The sequence below is a fragment of the Thunnus albacares genome, chromosome 4, assembly GCF_914725855.1.
Source record: "Thunnus albacares chromosome 4, fThuAlb1.1, whole genome shotgun sequence".
Classification (NCBI taxonomy): domain Eukaryota; kingdom Metazoa; phylum Chordata; class Actinopteri; order Scombriformes; family Scombridae; genus Thunnus; species Thunnus albacares.
In genome coordinates this window covers 662,955-683,490 of record NC_058109.1, presented here as the reverse complement: position 1 = coordinate 683,490, position 20,536 = coordinate 662,955, and the positions used below count along the sequence as shown (strand labels likewise).

Sequence of the window (20,536 nt, the reverse complement as noted above, 5' to 3'; positions counted from 1 at the left end):
CATAAAACAAACAGCACGCTGGAGTCACCTACGTTATGTGGATCAACTTACTGAGTGCTTCCAGTAGTTTGTTTGTGTTAGTGTTATCATAGAGAAAGTCAGCTGATGTTTGTGTGTCAGGCCACACTCTCGTCTGATTACACTGTGCTGTGCTGTGTAATCAGCACACTGATTCACTGAACTTATTAAAATAAACGTATCTATAATGATGGATCAAGTGTCTCTGTGAGCTCTCTGGTTTCACTGCGGACATACAGAGCTACTGTGGCCGTGTACATACAATCAACAGATCAATCAATAAAAACAAAGCAGTTTTCTACCTGTAAACTCCTGATACAGCCGACTGTAAAAAAAAACTATTAATGTCCAGTATTTTGTGTTTAGTTTCTGTCTGAATCTACTTGTTAACGTTAATTAGCTCAGTGCATGGTTAGCTATGGAGGTGTCCCAACCAAGGAAACAGGTTTGGTTTCAGAAGTCAGAGTTTCTTCACCTACAAAGTGCTGAAGATGTGCAGGACTTTTTTCAGCCATGAGTCGTGTCTGCAGTCGTCCTCACACACCAGTGGACGCTGGTCCATAGAGGCAGAGGAGGTTGCTCCTCCTCTATTTTTTGAGAGGCAAGAGGGAGATCAAAATATAAAAAAGAATATTTGGTTGAAATAAACCATTACCAAATCTCAGTATTATTTATAAATATATAAATTATATTTTTTCTCTCTTTGGAAAAAATCTATTTTGGTTAAAATGTTTCAACAGTGACACCTGCAGGGCAGGAGGAGAAAGGGCAGTGTTTGTGAAGTGGTGGTGGGGGAGCAGTGGAGGTTGAGTGGGGGAAAGAGGAGGACAGGCTCCTGCTGTCCTCCTCAGGGCGGGATCTCCTTCCTCAATTTAATGTACTTCATTTTTTTTCATGCTAATCTGTGATTGGCCAAGACACGTTAATTGGCGCTCCTCCTTAACCAATCAACAACCAGAATGCAATATTGACATCATGTTGGTCCAATGATAGTTTCCAGATTTCATCTTCTATTCTCTACCACTGTGAAGGACATGAGTTAGGGATGTGCAGAGAGCCCAGTATTTGTACTTGTATCTGTATTTGTTTAGGTAGCAAAATTATTTGTATTTGTAATTGAATAAAAGTGGAAAGAGGCTTAAAAGTCCTGTTTTTGTTTTTTGATTACACTTATTATTTTAGAAAATTAGAGATGAAAATGAAAGTGATGTCCAAATTAAGAAATGTGGGTCATGTAGCAGGTGGATGTGACTCCCCTCATTGAGACCTGCTGATAGACATAACAGCGGAGCAGAGGAGAGACACTGAGATAGTGATGTAACGACCTGTTCGCTGGTATTTAATGTGTTTTGTTTTATTTATTTTTCCCAAAAACAAATCATTTAAAAAATATTTGTATGACACAAATATTCGGAAAAAAACCCACTATTTGTGCTTTGCCGAATAACGTACTTGTATTCGGGCACACCCCTAACGTGAGTGTGACAAACTGTCACTTCTTTTATGGAGCAGTATATAGCTGCTTCCGTTAGCCAACATTTAGCTTGTTGTAGCAGCCCTGAAGGACTCTTTATATATCTATTGAAGGACTGTTAAGGACTGTTGTTAAGCTAACGAGAGGATGGATCTGGACTGTGCAGCGCAGCAGCTGCAGGATGCCGCCGCGGAGGCTGGTGAGAGAAACAGCCGGAGAAACAACCAGGAGAGTTAGCTTGTTTGTCATTGTTGTTAGTGATATCAGACTGGTTAACCAGCAGCCACAAAGTTCTGTTAACTAACAAACAAGATGACCAACAGCTACAAATGGATGTTATGACATGAATACTTCATCTCCATGATAGAAAGAAGAAGACATCAGATAACGTGAGTCAGATACAGCTTCTCTCTCTCTGTCTCTTTGGTTGCTAATTTCATCTCTGATAGTTACATGTATCTGTGTGGCTGTTATGTGAATTTATCTACTTAACAAGAATGCAGCAGAGATATACATATAATGTGTTGTGGGTAGTTTGCTTGTTGAAGTTACAGTGAGCTGTCTGGACTCACTCATTCATGTGGAATTGATCCAGTTTTTAATTGACTGGTTGTTCAGTCACCTGTTGATGTTGTGTGATTAGTGAATGAGTGTGCAGGTGGTCTGGCTGCTTGTTGTGACAATTTCTTCAGTTTGTTTTAAGCTGAGTCATATATTGAATAACTAGCTTAAAGTAACTTGAATAATAAGTGTTAACATGTCAACTTTGTAGACATTATATACAAACTTTGTATGAAGTTTGGTGTTAATATCATTTATTTTATAGTAATTATAGGTCTTATATTTATAATTCAGTAGTGGAGATGACCTATGAAGGGAAGCAAAAAAAGGAGTGAGGGTGACAGTTTAGTGATAAAGTGCTGTAGAAAAATACCATCAAAACTGTTGGTTTTCCTCCTGTCCTCCCCAGTTTTTTGAGTCACCAGCCGCCACTGTCACACACACACACACACACACACTATTTCCCATCTATGACCTTCATCCAGCAGTGAATAACATTCCCAGGAAGCTAAAGCCCCAGCAGTCTGCCTCTGTTTCAGACTTCACATGTGCCGACTAGATTAAATCTCAGTAGTTTATTTTTTTTTAACCCGCCATGCCAAACTTAAAATTCTGGGAGAACCCCAAAGCCCTGGTTTGTTCGTTGGTATTAAAAGATATATAAAATTAGAAGATTGTTAGCAAACATCAGAATCATGTGACACAGTGTGGGAGGATCAGGTACTATATAGCACCTGTGTGTCACGTGGCCTTGCAGAGTTAATTACACCTCAGATATACCATTGTTGGTATCACAAGACTTAAAGGATATTTCTGGCAATTTTCTATATTTTTCTTCATGTTTGGATCCAAACCAACAATGAACTGATCTACTAACAAGTATTGTGTGTGTATCAAAGCCTGATATATCTTATTAAAAACATGTCAGTGAGTCACACTGCTGCACTGGGTCACATGTTCCTTCATCATGAAGAGTTTGGTCACGTTAGTTTGTTTAGAAACGGCTCCAAAGACTAATAACAGCATCATGTTTTCAGTCTCAGGAGAGTAGTTTCATGCTCGAGCCCTAAAAATCATTGTATAAGAAATAAAACACTTATATGAGCCAGAATTTGTTGTTATTAATATCGACAGATATCATCAGACGTCTGACAGATCCGTGATGGACTGAATAAGAATATAAAACCATAACAATGTAAAGTTTGAGAAAATCAGCTGCAAAGTTTTTCTCAGTTTACTTTTTGAAATGATCTGAAACCCATTAGATCATTTTCAGAGTCATTTCATTTAAATATCCAAAACATATCAGTGCTTTTTATTGATCTTATTTATTGTTGTTGGCTCTCTTGTTTATTTGTATTTCACTTTGATTCACTGTTTTTATCTTTGAGCAGCTTTTGTTTAATATATAGCTGATGTCATGTTACTGTGAGGTTTTATTAGTGGTGCTACAGTTGTGTTGGTACCAGTGTTGTCATGTTTTTCATGTCTCTTTAAAAACCAGTAGAATAACAGTGGAGATGAGTTTGGTTTCTTGTGTATTTTTTCCATTTGAGATGCAGACAGCTGACAGAGCTTCATCACATCATCATCATCTTCTCTTTGTGCTCTTCCCATGAAAGTTATGTTGACATGATGATGTGATCTCAAAGCAGCGCGACGGATCGTATTCATCATATTTATCATCTGTTCCTTTAATAAGCTCCACCTCTTACAGGATATCATGTGATACAAAGCAGGAAACAGGTTCTTACTGTTCAGCTTCACTGGAAGGAGGCAGACAGATGGTAAGATTTACCTTCATTACAAAGCTGTGATTTAAACTGAGAGAGGACAGTTACAGCAGGAAGCACTGAAGACCTGAAGTAGTGAAATAGTTCAACTTCAACCTGCTGCTGACTGAAAAAACACGAGTCAAAGTGACTGAGAAACTTTCAATAGCAGGAAACACAACTGACTTCCTGTTTGAACGTCTCGTCCGCTGTGTTTTACTTTTAAATGAAACACACTCTGTTTTAGTCTGTACAGGCTGTAAAAGAGGCTTTTTGTGTGTACTGTTGGGTACAGCCTTTATAATCTGATGCTCTGTTGGTTGAGCATGTTTGATAGACAGTGTTTTACTGTTATTGACTTTGTGATGCAGAACGTTGTGAAGTCGTCGCTCGTTTTTCAGTTTGTCTGTTTGTTCTTTTTTTCTTCTTCTAACTTTTCATGAGTCAGTTTTTCTGGGAAAAGATGACCCACCCAAAATACACTTTCTGCCTACATCACTGCTATGTGAACCTTAAGTTCCTGCACAATTAAAGCTTGTTCTGTACTGTACAGATAGAATCAGATAAAACCTGTTAGTCATTAATCTTTAGAGGAGTTGGTAGGTGTATCTTTGAACTTTTGAATGAAACACACTCTGTTTTACATGTGAAGCAACAGCATTTATCAGAAGAGGTCTGACAAAGCTCCGCCCCTCAGCTGACTCATCTGAGACAATGCAGGAAACAGTTTATTCTTCGTCTCTAAAGAGACACACAGACTGAAAAACAGACGATCAGATTCACCTTCAGACCAAACTAACAGCTTCCTCTGAGTGAGAACAGCTACAGGAGAGAAAAGTGAAAACTAGAACTCTGCTGCTTCAACCTGCTGACTCTCCACACACTGAATGTGAGTTTGACTAAAAACTGGAGTCAAAGTGAAAGTAAATGTCAGTGAGGTTAGTAGAGGAGGGAGGGGAGCCATGACTGACTGTACTTTCTGTCTGCTGTGTTTTCAGCTTCACTCGGAGACAAAATGGCTTCCAGATCAGAGGACGATCTCTGCTGTCCGGTCTGTCAGGACGTCTTTAGATATCCTGTTGTTCTGTCATGTAGCCACAGCTTCTGTAAAGACTGTCTGAAGAGCTGGTGGAGAGAGAAACAAACACGTGAGTGTCCAGTTTGTAAGAGAAGATCTTCAAGGGCAGAACCACCTGTTAGTCTGGTGTTAAAGAACCTGTGTGAGTCCTTCTTACAGGACAGAGATCAGAGAGCTTCAGAGGCTCTCTGCAGTCTGCACTCTGAGAAACTCAAACTCTTCTGTCTGGACCATCAGCAGCCAGTGTGTGTCGTCTGCAGAGATTCAGAAAAACACACCAACCACAGATTCAGACCCGTCGATGAAGCTGCACGACAACACAAGAAGAAACTTGAGGAAACTCTGGAGCCTTTAAAGAAGAAGTTAAAGGTTTGTGAAGAAGTTAAAGTGAAGTTTGATCAAACAGCACAACACATTAAGGTCCAGGCCCGACACACAGAGAGGCAGATTAAGGAGCAGTTTAAGAAGCTTCACCAGTTTCTAGAAGAGGAAGAGGAGGCCAGGATGACTGCTCTGAGGGAGGAAGAGGAGCAGAAGAGTCAGATGATGAAGGAGAAGATGGAGGCTCTGAGCAGAGAGATAGCAGCTCTTTCACACACAGTCAGAGCCACAGAGGAGGAGCTGAGAGCTGAAGACGTCTCATTCCTGCACAACTACAAGGCTGCAGTGGAAAGAGTCCAGCGCTTCCCCCTGCTGGATGATCCACAGCTGCTCTCAGGAGCTCTGATAGACCAGGCCAAACACCTGGGCAACCTGACCTTCAACATCTGGAACAACATGAAGGAGATGGTCTCCTACACTCCTGTCATTCTGGATCCAAACACTGCTGGTCCAGGACTCATCCTGTCTGATGATCTGACCAGTGTGAGAAGAGGAGAGAAACAGCAACTTCCTGATAATCCAGAGAGGTTTGACTCATACTTCTACTCTGTTCTGGGCTCTGAGGGCTTTAACTCAGGGACTCACAGCTGGGATGTCGAGGTTGGAGACAATACAAACTGGTCACTGGGTGTGTTATCAGAGTCTGTCCAGAGGAAGGGACGCATACAGTCTGGATTATGGGAAATATGGTTCTATGGAGGTAAATACTCAGCATTGTCACCACCAGCTAAGCCCACTGATCTCCCAGTGAAGAAGAAGTTCCAGAGGATCAGAGTGAATCTGGACTGGAACAGAGGAAATCTGTCGTTCTCTGATCCTGATACTAACACACACATACACACCCTCACACACACTTTCACTGACACACTGTTTCCACTCATTTACACTGGGGATAAACTCCCACTGAAGATTTCCCCACTGAAGGTCTCTGTGACAGTGAAACAGAGCAGTTAGAGACGATGATGATGATGATGATGATGATGGTGGTTCTTATAATTACTGTCATTTATTTCTTAAAGGGAAAAGTGGCTGAATTTAACCTCTGAAGCTTCTGTCCTGCTGCTGTCTCATTATTCCAAAATATGTTCATGTTGTTTTACTTGTTTTATTTTCTGATCTTTATAGTTTGTGTCTTCAGCCTTATTTTTAGTTTTTTATTGATACTGTATCATTTTCAATAGTTGTTAATGTTTTCTGATGTCGATGTGGATCCATGAAGACCAGCAGCCAAGAATCAATGACTGTATGTTAAACTGTATTTGAGATTAAACTTTACAAACATTAAATCAGTTCATGTTTAATTACATCACGAAATGTTTTAATATTTAAAATATATTGTTTATAAGAATCTGTATGAAATAATCAAGATATTTATATAACTGTCCATAAAATAATTCTGTCAGAGGAGTTTTATTTAAGGTGGACGTGTGTGTTTTATTTAAGGTGGACTTGTGTGTTTTAAGGTGGACGTGTGAGTTTTAAGGTGGACGTGTGAGTTTTAAGGTGGACATGTGTGTTTTAAGGTGGACGTGTGTGTTTTAAGGTGGACGTGTCAGTTTTAAGGTGGACGTGTGAGTTTGGGTTCATGCAGTTTTCTCTGCTGATTCAGCTGAAGATCTGCAGGACTTTTTTCAGCCGTGAGTCGTGTCTGCAGTCGTCCTCACAGCTCCAACAACCTCCAGCGAGAGGAGAGGCAGCCTGACAGGCAAAACCCAGGGCAGAGACCGTCTATAAATAGTAGTGCACAGTGATTACACACATATGATTACAGTAAAATAAAGACAGAGGACGTTACCTCAGTATGATCGATGGTATCTAAACCAGTCTCAGTATTGTCCCACAGGTAATCAATAACAGCTGTTACAGGTTCTATATGTAGGAATCAGAAATTCCTTCTCATTATTGACGTCTGTTGTCGTTAAATGAGCTGCAGTCAACATCCTGGTGATCGCCTTCATGTGCTTGCAGACGTGCTGAGGCCGCTGACCGGTGAGAGCCAATCAGCATCGCCCAACACGTATAAATATGGGTTAATCAGCCACCTGAACCTGACCCGACCCGCAAACCGCCAACTTTGTTTTTACCAACTGTGTTTTTACCAACTGTGTTTGCTAAAATCCGGTAGGCTCAGTGAGTTTATTACGACTTCTGGACTAACAGGAAAAACAAACATAAACTATGATGTGCCGTCGCTCTGGAGCTTGTTTCTTGCTCTCTAATGAACCATCTGATCTCAGTGCTGCTTTCAACACTGTTGACTAAATATTCAGCCTGGTCACCAGAATAAAACGTTAGCGGTTTACGTTTCTGCAAACCACAGAAACGTTGAATATCTACGTTTCAACACGTGGAATACGAAGCATATAGTGACGAAGTTCACATGTGATCTATATGAGTTGATCTTTCCTGTATAGGAGGAGGAGGAGGAGGAGGAGGGGCTGGTGGACGGTTAGTGAGTTTCACCTCGAAACCGAAACCAATGTCCGCTTCCTGTGTCAACCGACTGAAGCGGGTGTTTTTAGCGAGACGTCAGGACATTTGCAGGCGTTTTTCTGGGGAGAAAACCGGCTTTTTTAGTGAGACATCGGCCGTTTTTATTTTATTTTTTATTTTTATTTTAACCCAAACCATGATCTTCCCCCTAACCCTAACCAAGTGGTCTTTGTGCCTAAACCTAACCAGACCTGAACCACAGCGTTGTCACACCATAAAACATCATTATTCAACAGGAAATGTTGATATGATACGTAATTCACGTATTGAAACGTAGATATTCAACGTTTCTGTGGTTTGCAGAAATGTTCAATGCCAACGTTTTCTTCTGCTGACCGGGTTGAAATATTTTACTGTAGAGGTCAGAGTGATGGGTCGGCCTATCCGACCCGGTTCTAAACTGGTTCAGAACCAACAGGACAATCAGTTCTTTGTGTCCATCGGAGACTTTGCCTCGGACAGAGCGGGTATTATGTGTGGAACCCAAAGGTTTGATTCTTGAACCACTACTATTTCATCTCTACAAGCTGCCATTCGCATGTTTTACAGAAACACAAAATAAACTACCATGATTATGCAGATGATTCCCGACTACATATCCGTATCTGCTGATGACCCAGAGCCCATACATCCCCTACCTCAGTGTATTGATGATATTAATCTATGGATGTCAGAGAACTTTTTACAACTAAACAAAGACAAAGCAGAAATACTCATCTTTGGTGCAAAGGCAGAAAAATGCAGCTCATCTCAGACCTCAGAGCAGAAGTGAAGCTGGAGATCTGGTTGTGATCATAGGAGCCATATCAGTCATCTCACAAGATCAGCCTTCTACCATCTAAAAACATTTCAAAACAAAGGAACTTTCTATCAAAACCAGACTGTGTGAAATGAATGCATGCATTTATAACCAGTAGACTATTCTACTGTAATGGTCTGTCTTCCCAAAATCAGCTGTGCAGCGACTACAGTTGATTCAAAATGCAGCTGAAGACGTTGCACCACCGTGTATAAAGGACTTAGTGTATAAGACTGCTAATTATATAAAAACCAGCAAGAACTCTCAGGTCTTTCAACCATCTCTCCTTCTAACTCTACAGCAGAGGAAGCTGCCTTCATATTTATGTCCAAAGTAGATGAAACAGCCTGCTGAGGACAAAACATTAACATTATACACACAACAACCTATGGCAAAGTTCTTTGTGTGTGTGTGTGTGTGTGTGTGTGTGTGTGTGTGTGTGTGTGTGTTGATGCATATTTATCTTCTGTACTTGTACTTTTATGCTTGCGTTGCGATTATATTGTGGTTTTATGTGAAGCACATTGTGTTTGTCTCTGTGTGAAAAGTGTTATATAAATAAAGTTTGACTTGCCTGCTGTGGACTGTGCAGCTCTTCTCTGGACTCTGGCTCCTCCTGCTGGACAGGAAGTGCATCACCTGCCATAAAAAATGAATTAAAATGTTTCTGTTTGTGAGCTCAGACAAACTTTCAGAACAAACTGCGCAGAGAACAACAAACATGTTTTAGACTGGAAGGACTTTAGTATTGAGTTTTATTTATTTTTATGAATCCATATTTTGGGTTTTTTTTTACCTACATAATAAATCTGCACATGTGCACAGTTTAAAGTCAGTAGATGAATGTAGATGTTTCACAGCAGCTCCGACCTGCAGCAGGTTGTCTGATTATCCCTGCTGGGTTTATAAAAACTAAACTAAACTAACTGTTCAGCTGCAGATTTCAGCCCACAGACTGAAAGTTCATCTCAATAACAACACTAGCTCTCTCTCTCTCTCTCTATCTCTCTCAGCTTTATTGACAGATCAGAAACCTTCATTGCCAAAGCAGTACAGAAAATTATAAACACTGACAGATGATTAATAATTATACAATAATATGTAAATATAAACAATAACATGAAATACAATATAATAAAAGGCATTTTTACAGAAACGTTTACTACAGAGCTTATTTCTCTCAGATTATGACAAGACTTCATATATTTTGCAGCTTTTACTGCACATTGACTTTTCTCCCCACATGGACAGGACAGGTTCTGAAGATCAGGGAGGCGGATAAACTCAGGCTAATGTAGCCACTTCTGCTATCGAACAAAACTGACAAAAATACTTGATTTCTAAACCAAAATTGAACCTTCCTTTGAATTTGGTTTTCTGGATTTTCGTTGGGAAACAAAAAAAGGAATAGATCACTGTAACAGGTATAGGATGGACCCAATAGCAGCACAAATGACACTGGTATAAACTTTGCAGTCTTTATTTCACACAATGTCAAGGCAATATTAGCACGGTCGGAGAAACACAGTTCTAATGAGTATGACTCCACCGGAAATTGAACCTTGATCTTCCACTCCCACAGCGGACAAAGACCAGGGAACAGGCAGGCAGAACTCAGAGTCAGGGACAGAAGGCTGGTGGGTTTACCGGGGCAAAGACGAGGAGGGATGGTCGAAGACAAGCTGATCAGAAACCAGGAAGGCAGTCCAGTGAAGAAAGCAAGATGACTTAGCATAGTAGCGTAGACAATCTGACAAGGAGGGAGTGGGCCGAGGCAGCTTATATACTGGCTTGATTGCAGATGATGAGCAGGTGGGAGCGCCAGGTGAAGGTGGTTGAACTAATGAGGGGTGTGGCAGAGCAGAGAGTGAGACTGAATGATTGGATGATTCCCACAGCAACAGGTGAGGGGGAGAGCAGACTCTGACAGATCACATGATTTCGTTTTTTGTTTTTGGTTTAAAATGAAAAAAGGAAAAACCCCACTTGACTTCCGCTGTTGGTGTCAAACGCAAAAACGAATTAGCTTGATGTCTGCAGACCTGCTGGATATTCAATCCAAAAAGGAAAGTAGAAATGTAGAAAGTAGCATCACATGGAAATACTGAAGTAAAGTACAAGTACCTCAACATTATATTTAAGTACAGTAATGAGTATGTGTACTAGGGATGTGGGTCAACAAAAACCAACCATCCAGAATAATTTGGTCATGAAAAATGAGTGGGAAGTGTTTTTGGCAGTGCCTCATGATTCTGGGGAGGGGGGGGGGGGGTCGCTCTGCTGTCACTACATCACAGTCTGACAGTTGAGTAACGACAGCAGAGTGACCGTCACATTACTGCTGATGGATCACCAACCCGCCTGTCCATCTCACGCTGCATCTGAGCCTCGTTCATGAACAAGACGTTGAGGTTCCTGAACTCCCGACACAAAGGAACAGTTTTCCAGAAGATAAGCAGATGTGTCAGCGCAGTCGTCTCTGATCTGAGACTCCAGTTAGAGACCCGGTGTGGGGACCTCCTTCATAAGGTAGTTTATTCATGAACACTTATTGAAACACTTTAATTTTCTAAAAGTAAAAGTGTCATAAAAACAAAAACAGGATTTTTAAGCCTCTTTCCACTTTTATTGGAATACAAATACAAATACTGGGATCTCTGCACATCCCTCGTACATTTACTCACGTTCTGTACTGATGCTACTTTCTAAATATTACAGATGAAACCGGACCAGGTCTCTAACTGGAGTCTCAGATCAGAGACAACTGCGCTGACTACTGAGATAAAACTTTACTCATCAGCTCATTGCAGACAGACCTCTACCTATTTATACACCCATAACACACAGACAGCACAGCCTGTAACATGTAGAAGAACTTCAAAGATAATTATTGATTTGCACTTTTCATTTATTGTCTGTTTTTTACATCCTGACTTTGTGAAAGGAGAAGAGGAACAACAGGTTATTGAGTCTGTTGGCAGCACTTTGCTTGTGTCAGTAGTTCAGCTTTATCTCTGGGGAACACCCCCAACAAATAACTTTTAAAATATTTGTATGTATATATCCCCTCGTTGAGACCTGCTGATAGACGTAACAGCGGAGCAGAGGAGAGACACTGAGATAGTGATGTAACCGACCTGCACTCTGGTATTTGACATGTTTTCTTCTTTCTTCCAGACAACAAATCTTTTTTAAAATATTTGTATGAAACAAATATTCATTAAAAAAAACACTATTTGTGCTTTGCCGAATAACGTTTGTATTCAGGCACACCCCTAATGTCTAGCATTTTGGTTTAGTTTCTGTCTGAATCTACTTGTTAACGTTAATTAGCTCAGTGCATGGTTAGCTATGGAGGCGTCCCAACCGAGGAAACAGGTTTGGTTTCAGAAGTCAGAGTTTCTTCACCTACAAAGTGCTGAAGATGTGCAGGACTTTTTTCAGCCATGAGTCGTGTCTGCAGTCGTCCTCACACACCAGTGGACACTGGTCCATAGAGGCAGAGGAGGTTGTTCCTCCTCTATTTTTTGAGAGGCAAGAGGGAATAATATAAAAATATAAAAAAGAATATTTGGTTGAAATAAACCATTACCAAATCTCAGTATTATTTATAAAATATTTTTTCTCTCTTTGGAAAAAATCTATTTTGGTTAAAATGCTTCAACAGTGACACCTGCAGGGCAGGAGGAGAAAGGGCAGTGTTTGTGAAGTGGTGGTGGGGGAGCAGTGGAGGGGGAGTGGGGGAAAGAGGAGGATAGGCTCCTGCTGTCCTCCTCAGGGTGGGATCTCCTTCCTCAATTTAATGTACTTCATTTTTTTTCATGCTAATCTGTGATTGGCCAAGACACGTTAATTGGCGCTCCTCCTTAACCAATCAACAACCAGAATGCAATATTGACATCATGTTGGTCCAATGATAGTTTCCAGATTTCATCTTCTATTCTCTACCACTGTGAAGGACGTGAGTTAGGGATGTGCAGAGAGCCCAGTATTTGTATTTGTATCTGTATTTGTTTAGGTAGCAAAATTATTTGTATTTGTATTTGAATAAAAGTGGAAAGAGGCTTAAAAGTCCTGTTTTTGTTTTTTGATTACACTTATTATTTTAGAAAATTAGAGATGAAAATGAAAGTGATGTCCAAATTAAGAAATGTGCGTCATGTAGCAGGTGGATGTGACTCCCCTCATTGAGACCTGCTGATAGACATAACAGCGGAGCAGAGGAGAGACACTGAGATAGTGATGTAACCGACCTGCTCGCTGGTATTTAATGTGTTTTGTTTTATTTATTTTTCCCAAAAACAAATCATTTAAAAAATATTTGTATGACACAAATATTCGGAAAAAACCCACTATTTGTGCTTTGCTGAATAACGTACTTGTATTCGGGCACACCCCTAACGTGAGTGTGACAAACTGTCACTTCTTTTATGGAGCAGTATATAGCTGCTTCCGTTAGCCAACATTTAGCTTGTTGTAGCAGCCCTGAAGGACTCTTTATATATCCATTGAAGGACTGTTAAGGACTGTTGTTAAGCTAACGGGAGGATGGATCTGGACTGTGCAGCGCAGCAGCTGCAGGATGCCGCCGCGGAGGCTGAGGAGAGAAACAGCCGGAGAAACAACCAGGAGAGTTAGTTTGTTTGTCATTGTTGTTAGTGATATCAGACTGGTTAACCAGCAGCCACAAAGTTCTGTTAACTAACAAACAAGATGACCAACAGCTACAAATGGATGTTATGACATGAATACTTCATCTCCATGATAGAAAGAAGAAGACATCAGATAACGTGAGTCAGATACAGCTTCTCTCTCTCTGTCTCTTTGGTTGCTAATTTCATCTCTGATAGTTACATGTATCTGTGGCTGTTATGTGAATTTATCTACTTAACAAGAATGCAGCAGAGATATACATATAATGTGTTGTGGGTAGTTTGTTTGTTGAAGTTACAGTGAGCTGTCTGGACTCACTCATTCATGTGGAATTGATCCAGTTTTTAATTGAGTGGTTGTTCAGTCACCTGTTGAGTGCAGGTGGTCTGGCTTCTTGTTGTGACAATTTCTTCAGTTTGTTTTAAGCTGAGTCATATATTGAATAATTAGCTTAAAGTAACTTGAATAATAAGTGTTAACATGTTAACTTTGTAGACATTATATACAAACTTTGTATGAAGTTTGGTGTTATTATCATTTATTTTATAGTAATTATAGGTCTTATATTTATAATTCAGTAGTGGAGATGACCTATGAAGGGAAGCAAAAAAGGAGTGAGGGTGACAGTTTAGTGATAAAGTGCTGTAGAAAAATACCATCAAAACTGTTGGTTTTCCTCCTGTCCTCCCCAGTTTTTTGAGTCACCAGCCGCCACTGTCACACACACACACACACACACACACACACACACACACACACTATTTCCCGTCTATGACCTTCATCCAGCAGTTAATTACATTCCCAGGAAGCTAAAGCCTCAGCAGTCTGCCTCTGTTTCAGACTACACATGTGCCAACTAGATTAAATCTCAGTAGTTTATAGTTTGGTTTCTTGTGTATTTTTTCCATTTGAGATGCAGACAGCTGACAGAGCTTCATCACATCATCATCATCTTCTCTTTGTGCTCTTCCCATGAAAGTTATGTTGACATGATGATGTGATCTCAAAGCAGCGCGACGGATCGTATTCATCATATTTATCATCTGTTCCTTTAATAAGCTCCACCTCTTACAGGATATCATGTGACACAAAGCAGGAAACAGGTTCTTACTGTTCAGCTTCACTGGAAGGAGGCAGACAGACGGTAAGATTTACCTTCATTACAAAACTGTGATTTAAACTGAGAGAGGACAGTTACAGCAGGAAGCACTGAAGACCTGAAGTAGTGAAATAGTTCAACTTCAACCTGCTGCTGACTGAAAAAACACGAGTCAAAGTGACTGAGAAACTTTCAATAGCAGGAAACACAACTGACTTCCTGTTTGAACGTCTCGTCCGCTGTGTTTTACTTTTAAATGAAACACACTCTGTTTTAGTCTGTACAGGCTGTAAAAGACGCTTTTTGTGTGTACTGTTGGGTACAGCCTTTATAATCTGATGCTCTGTTGGTTGAGCATGTTTGATAGACAGTGTTTTACTGTTATTGACTTTGTGATGCAGAACGTTGCGAAGTCGTCGCTCGTTTTTCAGTTTGTCTGTTTGTTCTTTTTTTCTTCTTCTAACTTTTCATAAGTCAGTTTTTCTGGGAAAAGATGGCCCACCCAAAATACACTTTCTGCCTACATCACTGCTATGTGAACCTTAAGTTCCTGCACAATAAAAGCTTGTTCTGTACTGTACAGATAGAATCAGATAAAACCTGTTAGTCATTAATCTTTAGAGGAGTTGGTAGGTGTATCTTTGAACTTTTAAATGAAACACACTCTGTTTTACATGTGAAGCAACAGCATCCAGTTTTTAATTGAGTGGTTGTTCAGTCACCTGTTGAGTGCAGGTGGTCTGGCTTCTTGTTGTGACAATTTCTTCAGTTTGTTTTAAGCTGAGTCATATATTGAATAATTAGCTTAAAGTAACTTGAATAATAAGTGTTCTGATAATCCAGAGAGGTTTGATTTCCTCTCTGTTCTGGGCTCTGAGGGTTTTAACTCAGGGACTCACAGCTGGGATGTCGAGGTTGGAGACAATACATACTGGACACTGGGTGTGTTATCAGAGTCTGTCCAGAGGAAGGGAGACATACAGTCTGGATTATGGAGAATATGGTTCAATGGAGGTAAATACTCAGCATGGTCACCACCAGCTCTCCTCACTGTTCTCCCAGTGAAGAAGAAGTTCCAGAGGATCAGAGTGAATCTGGACTGGAACAGAGGAAATCTGTCGTTCTCTGATCCTGATACTAACACACACATACACACCTTCACACACACTTTCACTGACACACTGTTTCCATTCATTAACACTGTGAATAAACTCCCACTGAAGATTTCCCCACTGAAGGTCTCTGTGACAGTGAAACAGAGCAGTTAGAGACGATGATGATGATGATGGTGATGATGATGGTTCTTATAATTACTGTCATTTATTTCTTAAAGGGAAAAGTGGCTGAATTTAACCTCTGAAGCTTCTGTCCTGCTGCTGTCTCATTATTCCAAAATATGTTCATGTTGTTTTAGTTGTTTTATTTTCTGATCTTTATAGTTTGTGTCTTCAGCCTTATTTTTAGTTTTTTATTGATACTGTATCATTTTCAATAGTTGTTAATGTTTTCTGATGTCGATGTGGATCCATGAAGACCAGCAGCCAAGAATCAATGACTGTATGTTAAACTGTATTTGAGATTAAACTTTACAAACATTAAATCAGTTCATGTTTAATTACATCACGAAATGTTTTAATATTTAAAATATATTGTTTATAAGAATCTGTATGAAATAATCAAGATATTTATATAACTGTCCATTAAATAATTCTGTCAGAGGAGTTTTATTTAAGGTGGACGTGTGAGTTTTAAGGTGGACATGTGAGTTTTAAGGTGGATGTGTGAGTTTTAAGGTGGACGTGTGAGTTTTAAGGTGGACGTGTGTGTTTTAAGGTGGACGTGTGAGTTTTATGGTGGACGTGTGAGTTTTAAGGTGGACTTGTCAGTTTTAAGGTGGACGTGTGTGTTTTAAGGTGGACGTGTGAGTTTTAAGGTGGACGTGTGAGTGTTAAGGTGGACGTGTGAGTTTTAAGGTGGACTTGTCAGTTTTAAGGTGGACGTGTGTGTTTTAAGGTGGACGTGTGAGTTTTAAGGTGGACGTGTCAGCTTTAAGGTGGATGTGTGAGTTTTAAGGTGGACGTGTGAGTGTTAAGGTGGACGTGTGAGTTTTAAGGTGGACGTGTCAGTTTTAAGGTGGACGTGTCAGTTTTAAGGTGGACGTGTGTGTTTTAAGGTGGACGTGTGAGTTTTAAGGTGGACGTGGCAGTTTTAAGGTGGACGTGTGTGTTTTAAGGTGGATGTGTGAGTTTTAAAGTGGACGTGTGAGTTTTAAGGTGGACGTGTGTGTTTTAAGGTGGATGTGTGAGTTTTAAGGTGGACGTGTGAGTTTTAAGGTGGACATGTGAGTTTGGGTTCATGCAGTTTTCTCAGCTGAAGATCTGCAGGACTTTTTTCAGCCGTGAGTCGTGTCTGCAGTCGTCCTCACAGCTCCAACAACCTCCAGCGAGAGGAGAGGCAGCCTGACAGGCGAAACCCAAGGCAGAGACCGTCTATAAATAGTAGTGCACAGTGATTACACACATATGATTACAGTAAAATAAAGACAGAGGACGTTACCTCAGTATGATCGATGGTATCTAAACCACTCTCGGTATTGTCCCACAGGTAATCAATAACAGCTGTTACAGGTTCTATATGTAGGAATCAGAAATTCCTTCTCATTAGTGACGTCTGTTGTGGTTAAATGAGCTGCAGTCAACATCCTGGTGATCGCCTTCATGTGCTTGCAGACGTGCTGTGGCCGCTGACCGGTGAGAGCCAATCAGCATCGCCCAACACGTATAAATATGCGTTAATCAGCCACCTGAACCTGACCCGACCCACAAACCGCCAACTTTGTTTTTACCAGCTGTGTTTGCTAAAATCCGGTAGGCTCAGTGAGTTTATTACGACTTCTGGACTAACAGGAAAAACAAACATAAACTACGATGTGCCGTCGCTCTGGAGCTTGTTTCCTGCTGCTTTGTGGAGGACATGATGTTGTTTTAGCTGTGTGTGTTCGGGAGGGGACGACTTGTCATTGCGGGGGTGTTTGTTGTGAAATGTGCAGCGGTTGATGGAGGCAGAGCTGAAATCAGTCGACAGGCTGTCAATGACAACCGAGAAAATCGGTGAAAGTTTCATTTTTTACATTACATTACCAGCTGTTCACCCATTCCTGGGACTTGCTGTCGTTTGTTCTGAATTCGTACAGCTGAATGTCGATGAACATTCCTCTGGGTTGATTGGAGGGTTATGGAGATCACCTGAGAGCAGCTGGGTTCATTCCCCTCTTGGCCAATCAGGGTGTGACAACAGGTTTTTTCTGGGGTTTAAGAGAAGAGAGAAACTGCACACCCAGGTCGCTCTCATGGTCTGTTCAGGCTCTTTAGACTCTTCTTTCCTGTCTTTTGCATTTCTGGTTTGAGGGAACCGTAGAGGGAATACTACAAAAATAAACCTTTCAACCAAGTTTCCTGCATTGGGTTGATCTTAGTGCTTTTCATGCGATAGCCTCACAGCTGCAGGCTTTATTCTGTTAATTGTTGTACATATTGAAGAGACGTTTTTTCATTATTATTGTACAGAAACTTGTGAGATTGTTTCTTCAAGTGAATATTATTTGTGTTTTTTAAATGTTTTTATGTAGTTGGCTTCTTACTGACCAGCTGTGGTCTGGAGTTACAGTATGGCCACACACTCATAAAAATAAAATACAAAACATTAATACATGAAAAATGCTTCACAGTTCAACATGTAGAACTTTTAACATGTTTGTCCACTAGATGGAGACATTGAACCACAAACTGCAGGAGCGTTTCATGGCCTGATCTGGACTGAATATAAGGAGTTATTGCAGCTGTTGTTATTACTAATATACTATATAAGTAATACTATAATAATGTAATATATTAGTGAACTTGTTGGACACAACCTGATGTGTCCACTGTGTTTGTGTTGATAGTAGAAGTTGATGTTAATTTTATTAATATTTCTCTGATTTGATGTCCTGGCCACCTCTTTTTCTTTTTTTGTAAATTATGTTGCTTTTAGTTTATTTTCACAAACAATAAATGGCTTTAACTGAAGGACTTCCTGTTTTTTAACTGTAGCAAAACAAACAAACAAAAAAAACATTAAGATTTATTTCTTATAAACACTTATTAACTGATTATTAATAAATTATACTGAGTTATAAACATTTATTACCTGTTTATAGACTGATTATTAATACATTATACTGAGTTATAAACATTTATTACCCATTTATAGACTGATTATTAATACATTATACTGAGTTATAAACATTTATTACCTGTTTATAGACTGATTATTAATACATTATACTGAGTTATAAACATTTATTACCTGTTTATAGACAGTGTCAGTCACTCAAAGGTAACTAGCTTTATTTTGGGTAAACAACCCAACAGTAAAATAAATAAATATCACTAAAACCGGCTCATACTGTGTTTGTGTTATCAACTCAAACTGGGTAAAATTTGAACCCAGTGATTTTTAGTGTGTAGTGGAGTATAGTATAGTATAGTGGAGTAGTATAAAGTAGCATCACATGGAAATACTCAAGTACTAGGTTAAAAAGGTTGGAAACCACAGGTTTCATCTTTAACAATGTGTTGTATTTTAAAAGCTTGTTATATTATCCATTGTGTCAAATCTTCATCTGAAAAGTAACTAAAGCTGTCAAATAAATGTAGTGGAGTAGAAAGTACAATATTTCTCTCTGAAATGTAGAAAGTAGCATCACATGGAAATACTCAAGTAAAGTACAAGTACCTCAAAACTGTACTTCAGTGCAGTAGTTGAGTAAATGTACGAGGGATGTGCAGAGATCCCAGTATTTGTATTTGTATTCCAATAAAAGTGTAAAGAGGCTTAAAAATCCTGTTTTTGTTTTTATGACACTTTTACTTTTAGAAAATTAAAGTGTTACAATAAGTGTTCATGAATAAACTACCTTATGAAGGAGGTCCCCACACCGGGTCTCTAACTGGACTCATCACCTCATTGCAGACAGACCTCTACCTATTTATACACCCATAACACACAGACAGCACAGCCTGTAACATGTAGAAGAACTTCAAAGATAATTATTGATTTGCACTTTTCATTTATTGTCTGTTTTTTACAACCTAACTTTGTGGAAAGAAGAAAGAGGAACAACAGGTTATGGAGAGTCTGTTGGCAGCACTTTGCTTGTGTCAGTAGCTCAGCTTTATCACTGGGGAACACCCCTAACAAATAACTTTTAAAATATTTGTATGTATATATCCCCTCGTTGAGACCTGCTGATAGACGTAACAGCGGAGCAGAGGAGAGACACTGAGATAGTGATGTAACCGACCTGCACTCTGGTATTTGACATGTTTTCTTCTTTCTTCCAGAAAACAAATCTTTTTTAAAATATTTGTATGAAACAAATATTCATAAAAAAAAACACTATTTGTGCTTTGCCGAATAACGTTTGTATTCAGGCACACCCCTAATGTCTAGCATTTTGGTTTAGTTTCTGTCTGAATCTACTTGTTAACGTTAATTAGCTCAGTGCATGGTTAGCTATGGAGGCGTCCCAACCGAGGAAACAGGTTTGGTTTCAGAAGTCAGAGTTTCTTCACCTACAAAGTGCTGAAGATGTGCAGCACTTTTTTCAGCCATGAGTCGTGTCTGCAGTCATTCTCACACACCAGTGGATGCTGGTCCATAGAGGCAGAGGAGGTTGTTCCTCCTCTATTTTTTGAGAGGCAAGAGGGAGATCAAAATATAAAAAAGAATATTTGGTTGAAATAAACCAATACCAAATCTCAGTATTATTTATAAAATATTTTTTCTCTCTTTGGAAAAAATCTATTTTGGTTAAAATGTTTCAACAGTGACACCTGCAGAGCAGGAGGAGAAAGGGCAGTGTTTGTGAAGTGGTGGTGGGGGAGCAGTGGAGGGGGAGTGGGGGAAAGAGGAGGACAGGCTCCTGTTGTCCTCCTCGGGGCGGGATCTCCTTCCTCAATTTAATGTACTTCATTTTTTTCATGCTAATCTGTGATTGGCCAAGACACGTTAATTGGCGCTCCTCCTTAACCAATCAACAACCAGAATGCAATATTGACATCATGTTGGTCCAATGATAGTTTCCAGATTTCATCTTCTATTCTCCACCACTGTGAAGGACGTGAGTTAGGGATGTGCAGAGAGCCCAGTATTTGTATTTGTATCT

General features: G+C 39.9%; 2 protein-coding genes across 3 annotated transcripts in view; one reads left to right on the top strand and one right to left on the bottom strand.

Annotated features, from left to right (window-relative positions):
* LOC122981346 (nuclear factor 7, ovary-like) overlaps positions 1–20,536 on the bottom strand; it is a 504,535-nt gene that overhangs the window by 315,183 nt on the left and 168,816 nt on the right. The gene's annotated exons all lie outside the window — the stretch shown is intronic.
* The window catches only part of LOC122981347 (nuclear factor 7, ovary-like), a 49,209-nt gene continuing 33,048 nt past the window's right edge, over positions 4,376–20,536 (top strand). The window contains exons 1-3 of one of the 2 annotated variants that reach the window (XR_006403214.1): positions 4,376–4,714; positions 4,824–6,847; positions 16,062–16,661. Coding sequence is in view for 1 of the 2 variants with exons in the window: in XM_044350039.1 (XP_044205974.1) it covers positions 4,841–6,238 (1,398 nt within the window). In the remaining variant the exon portion in view is untranslated. Of the gene's footprint in view, positions 4,715–4,823; positions 7,129–16,061; positions 16,662–20,536 lie in introns of those variants that run through there. The other variant, XM_044350039.1, reaches the window with a different exon arrangement.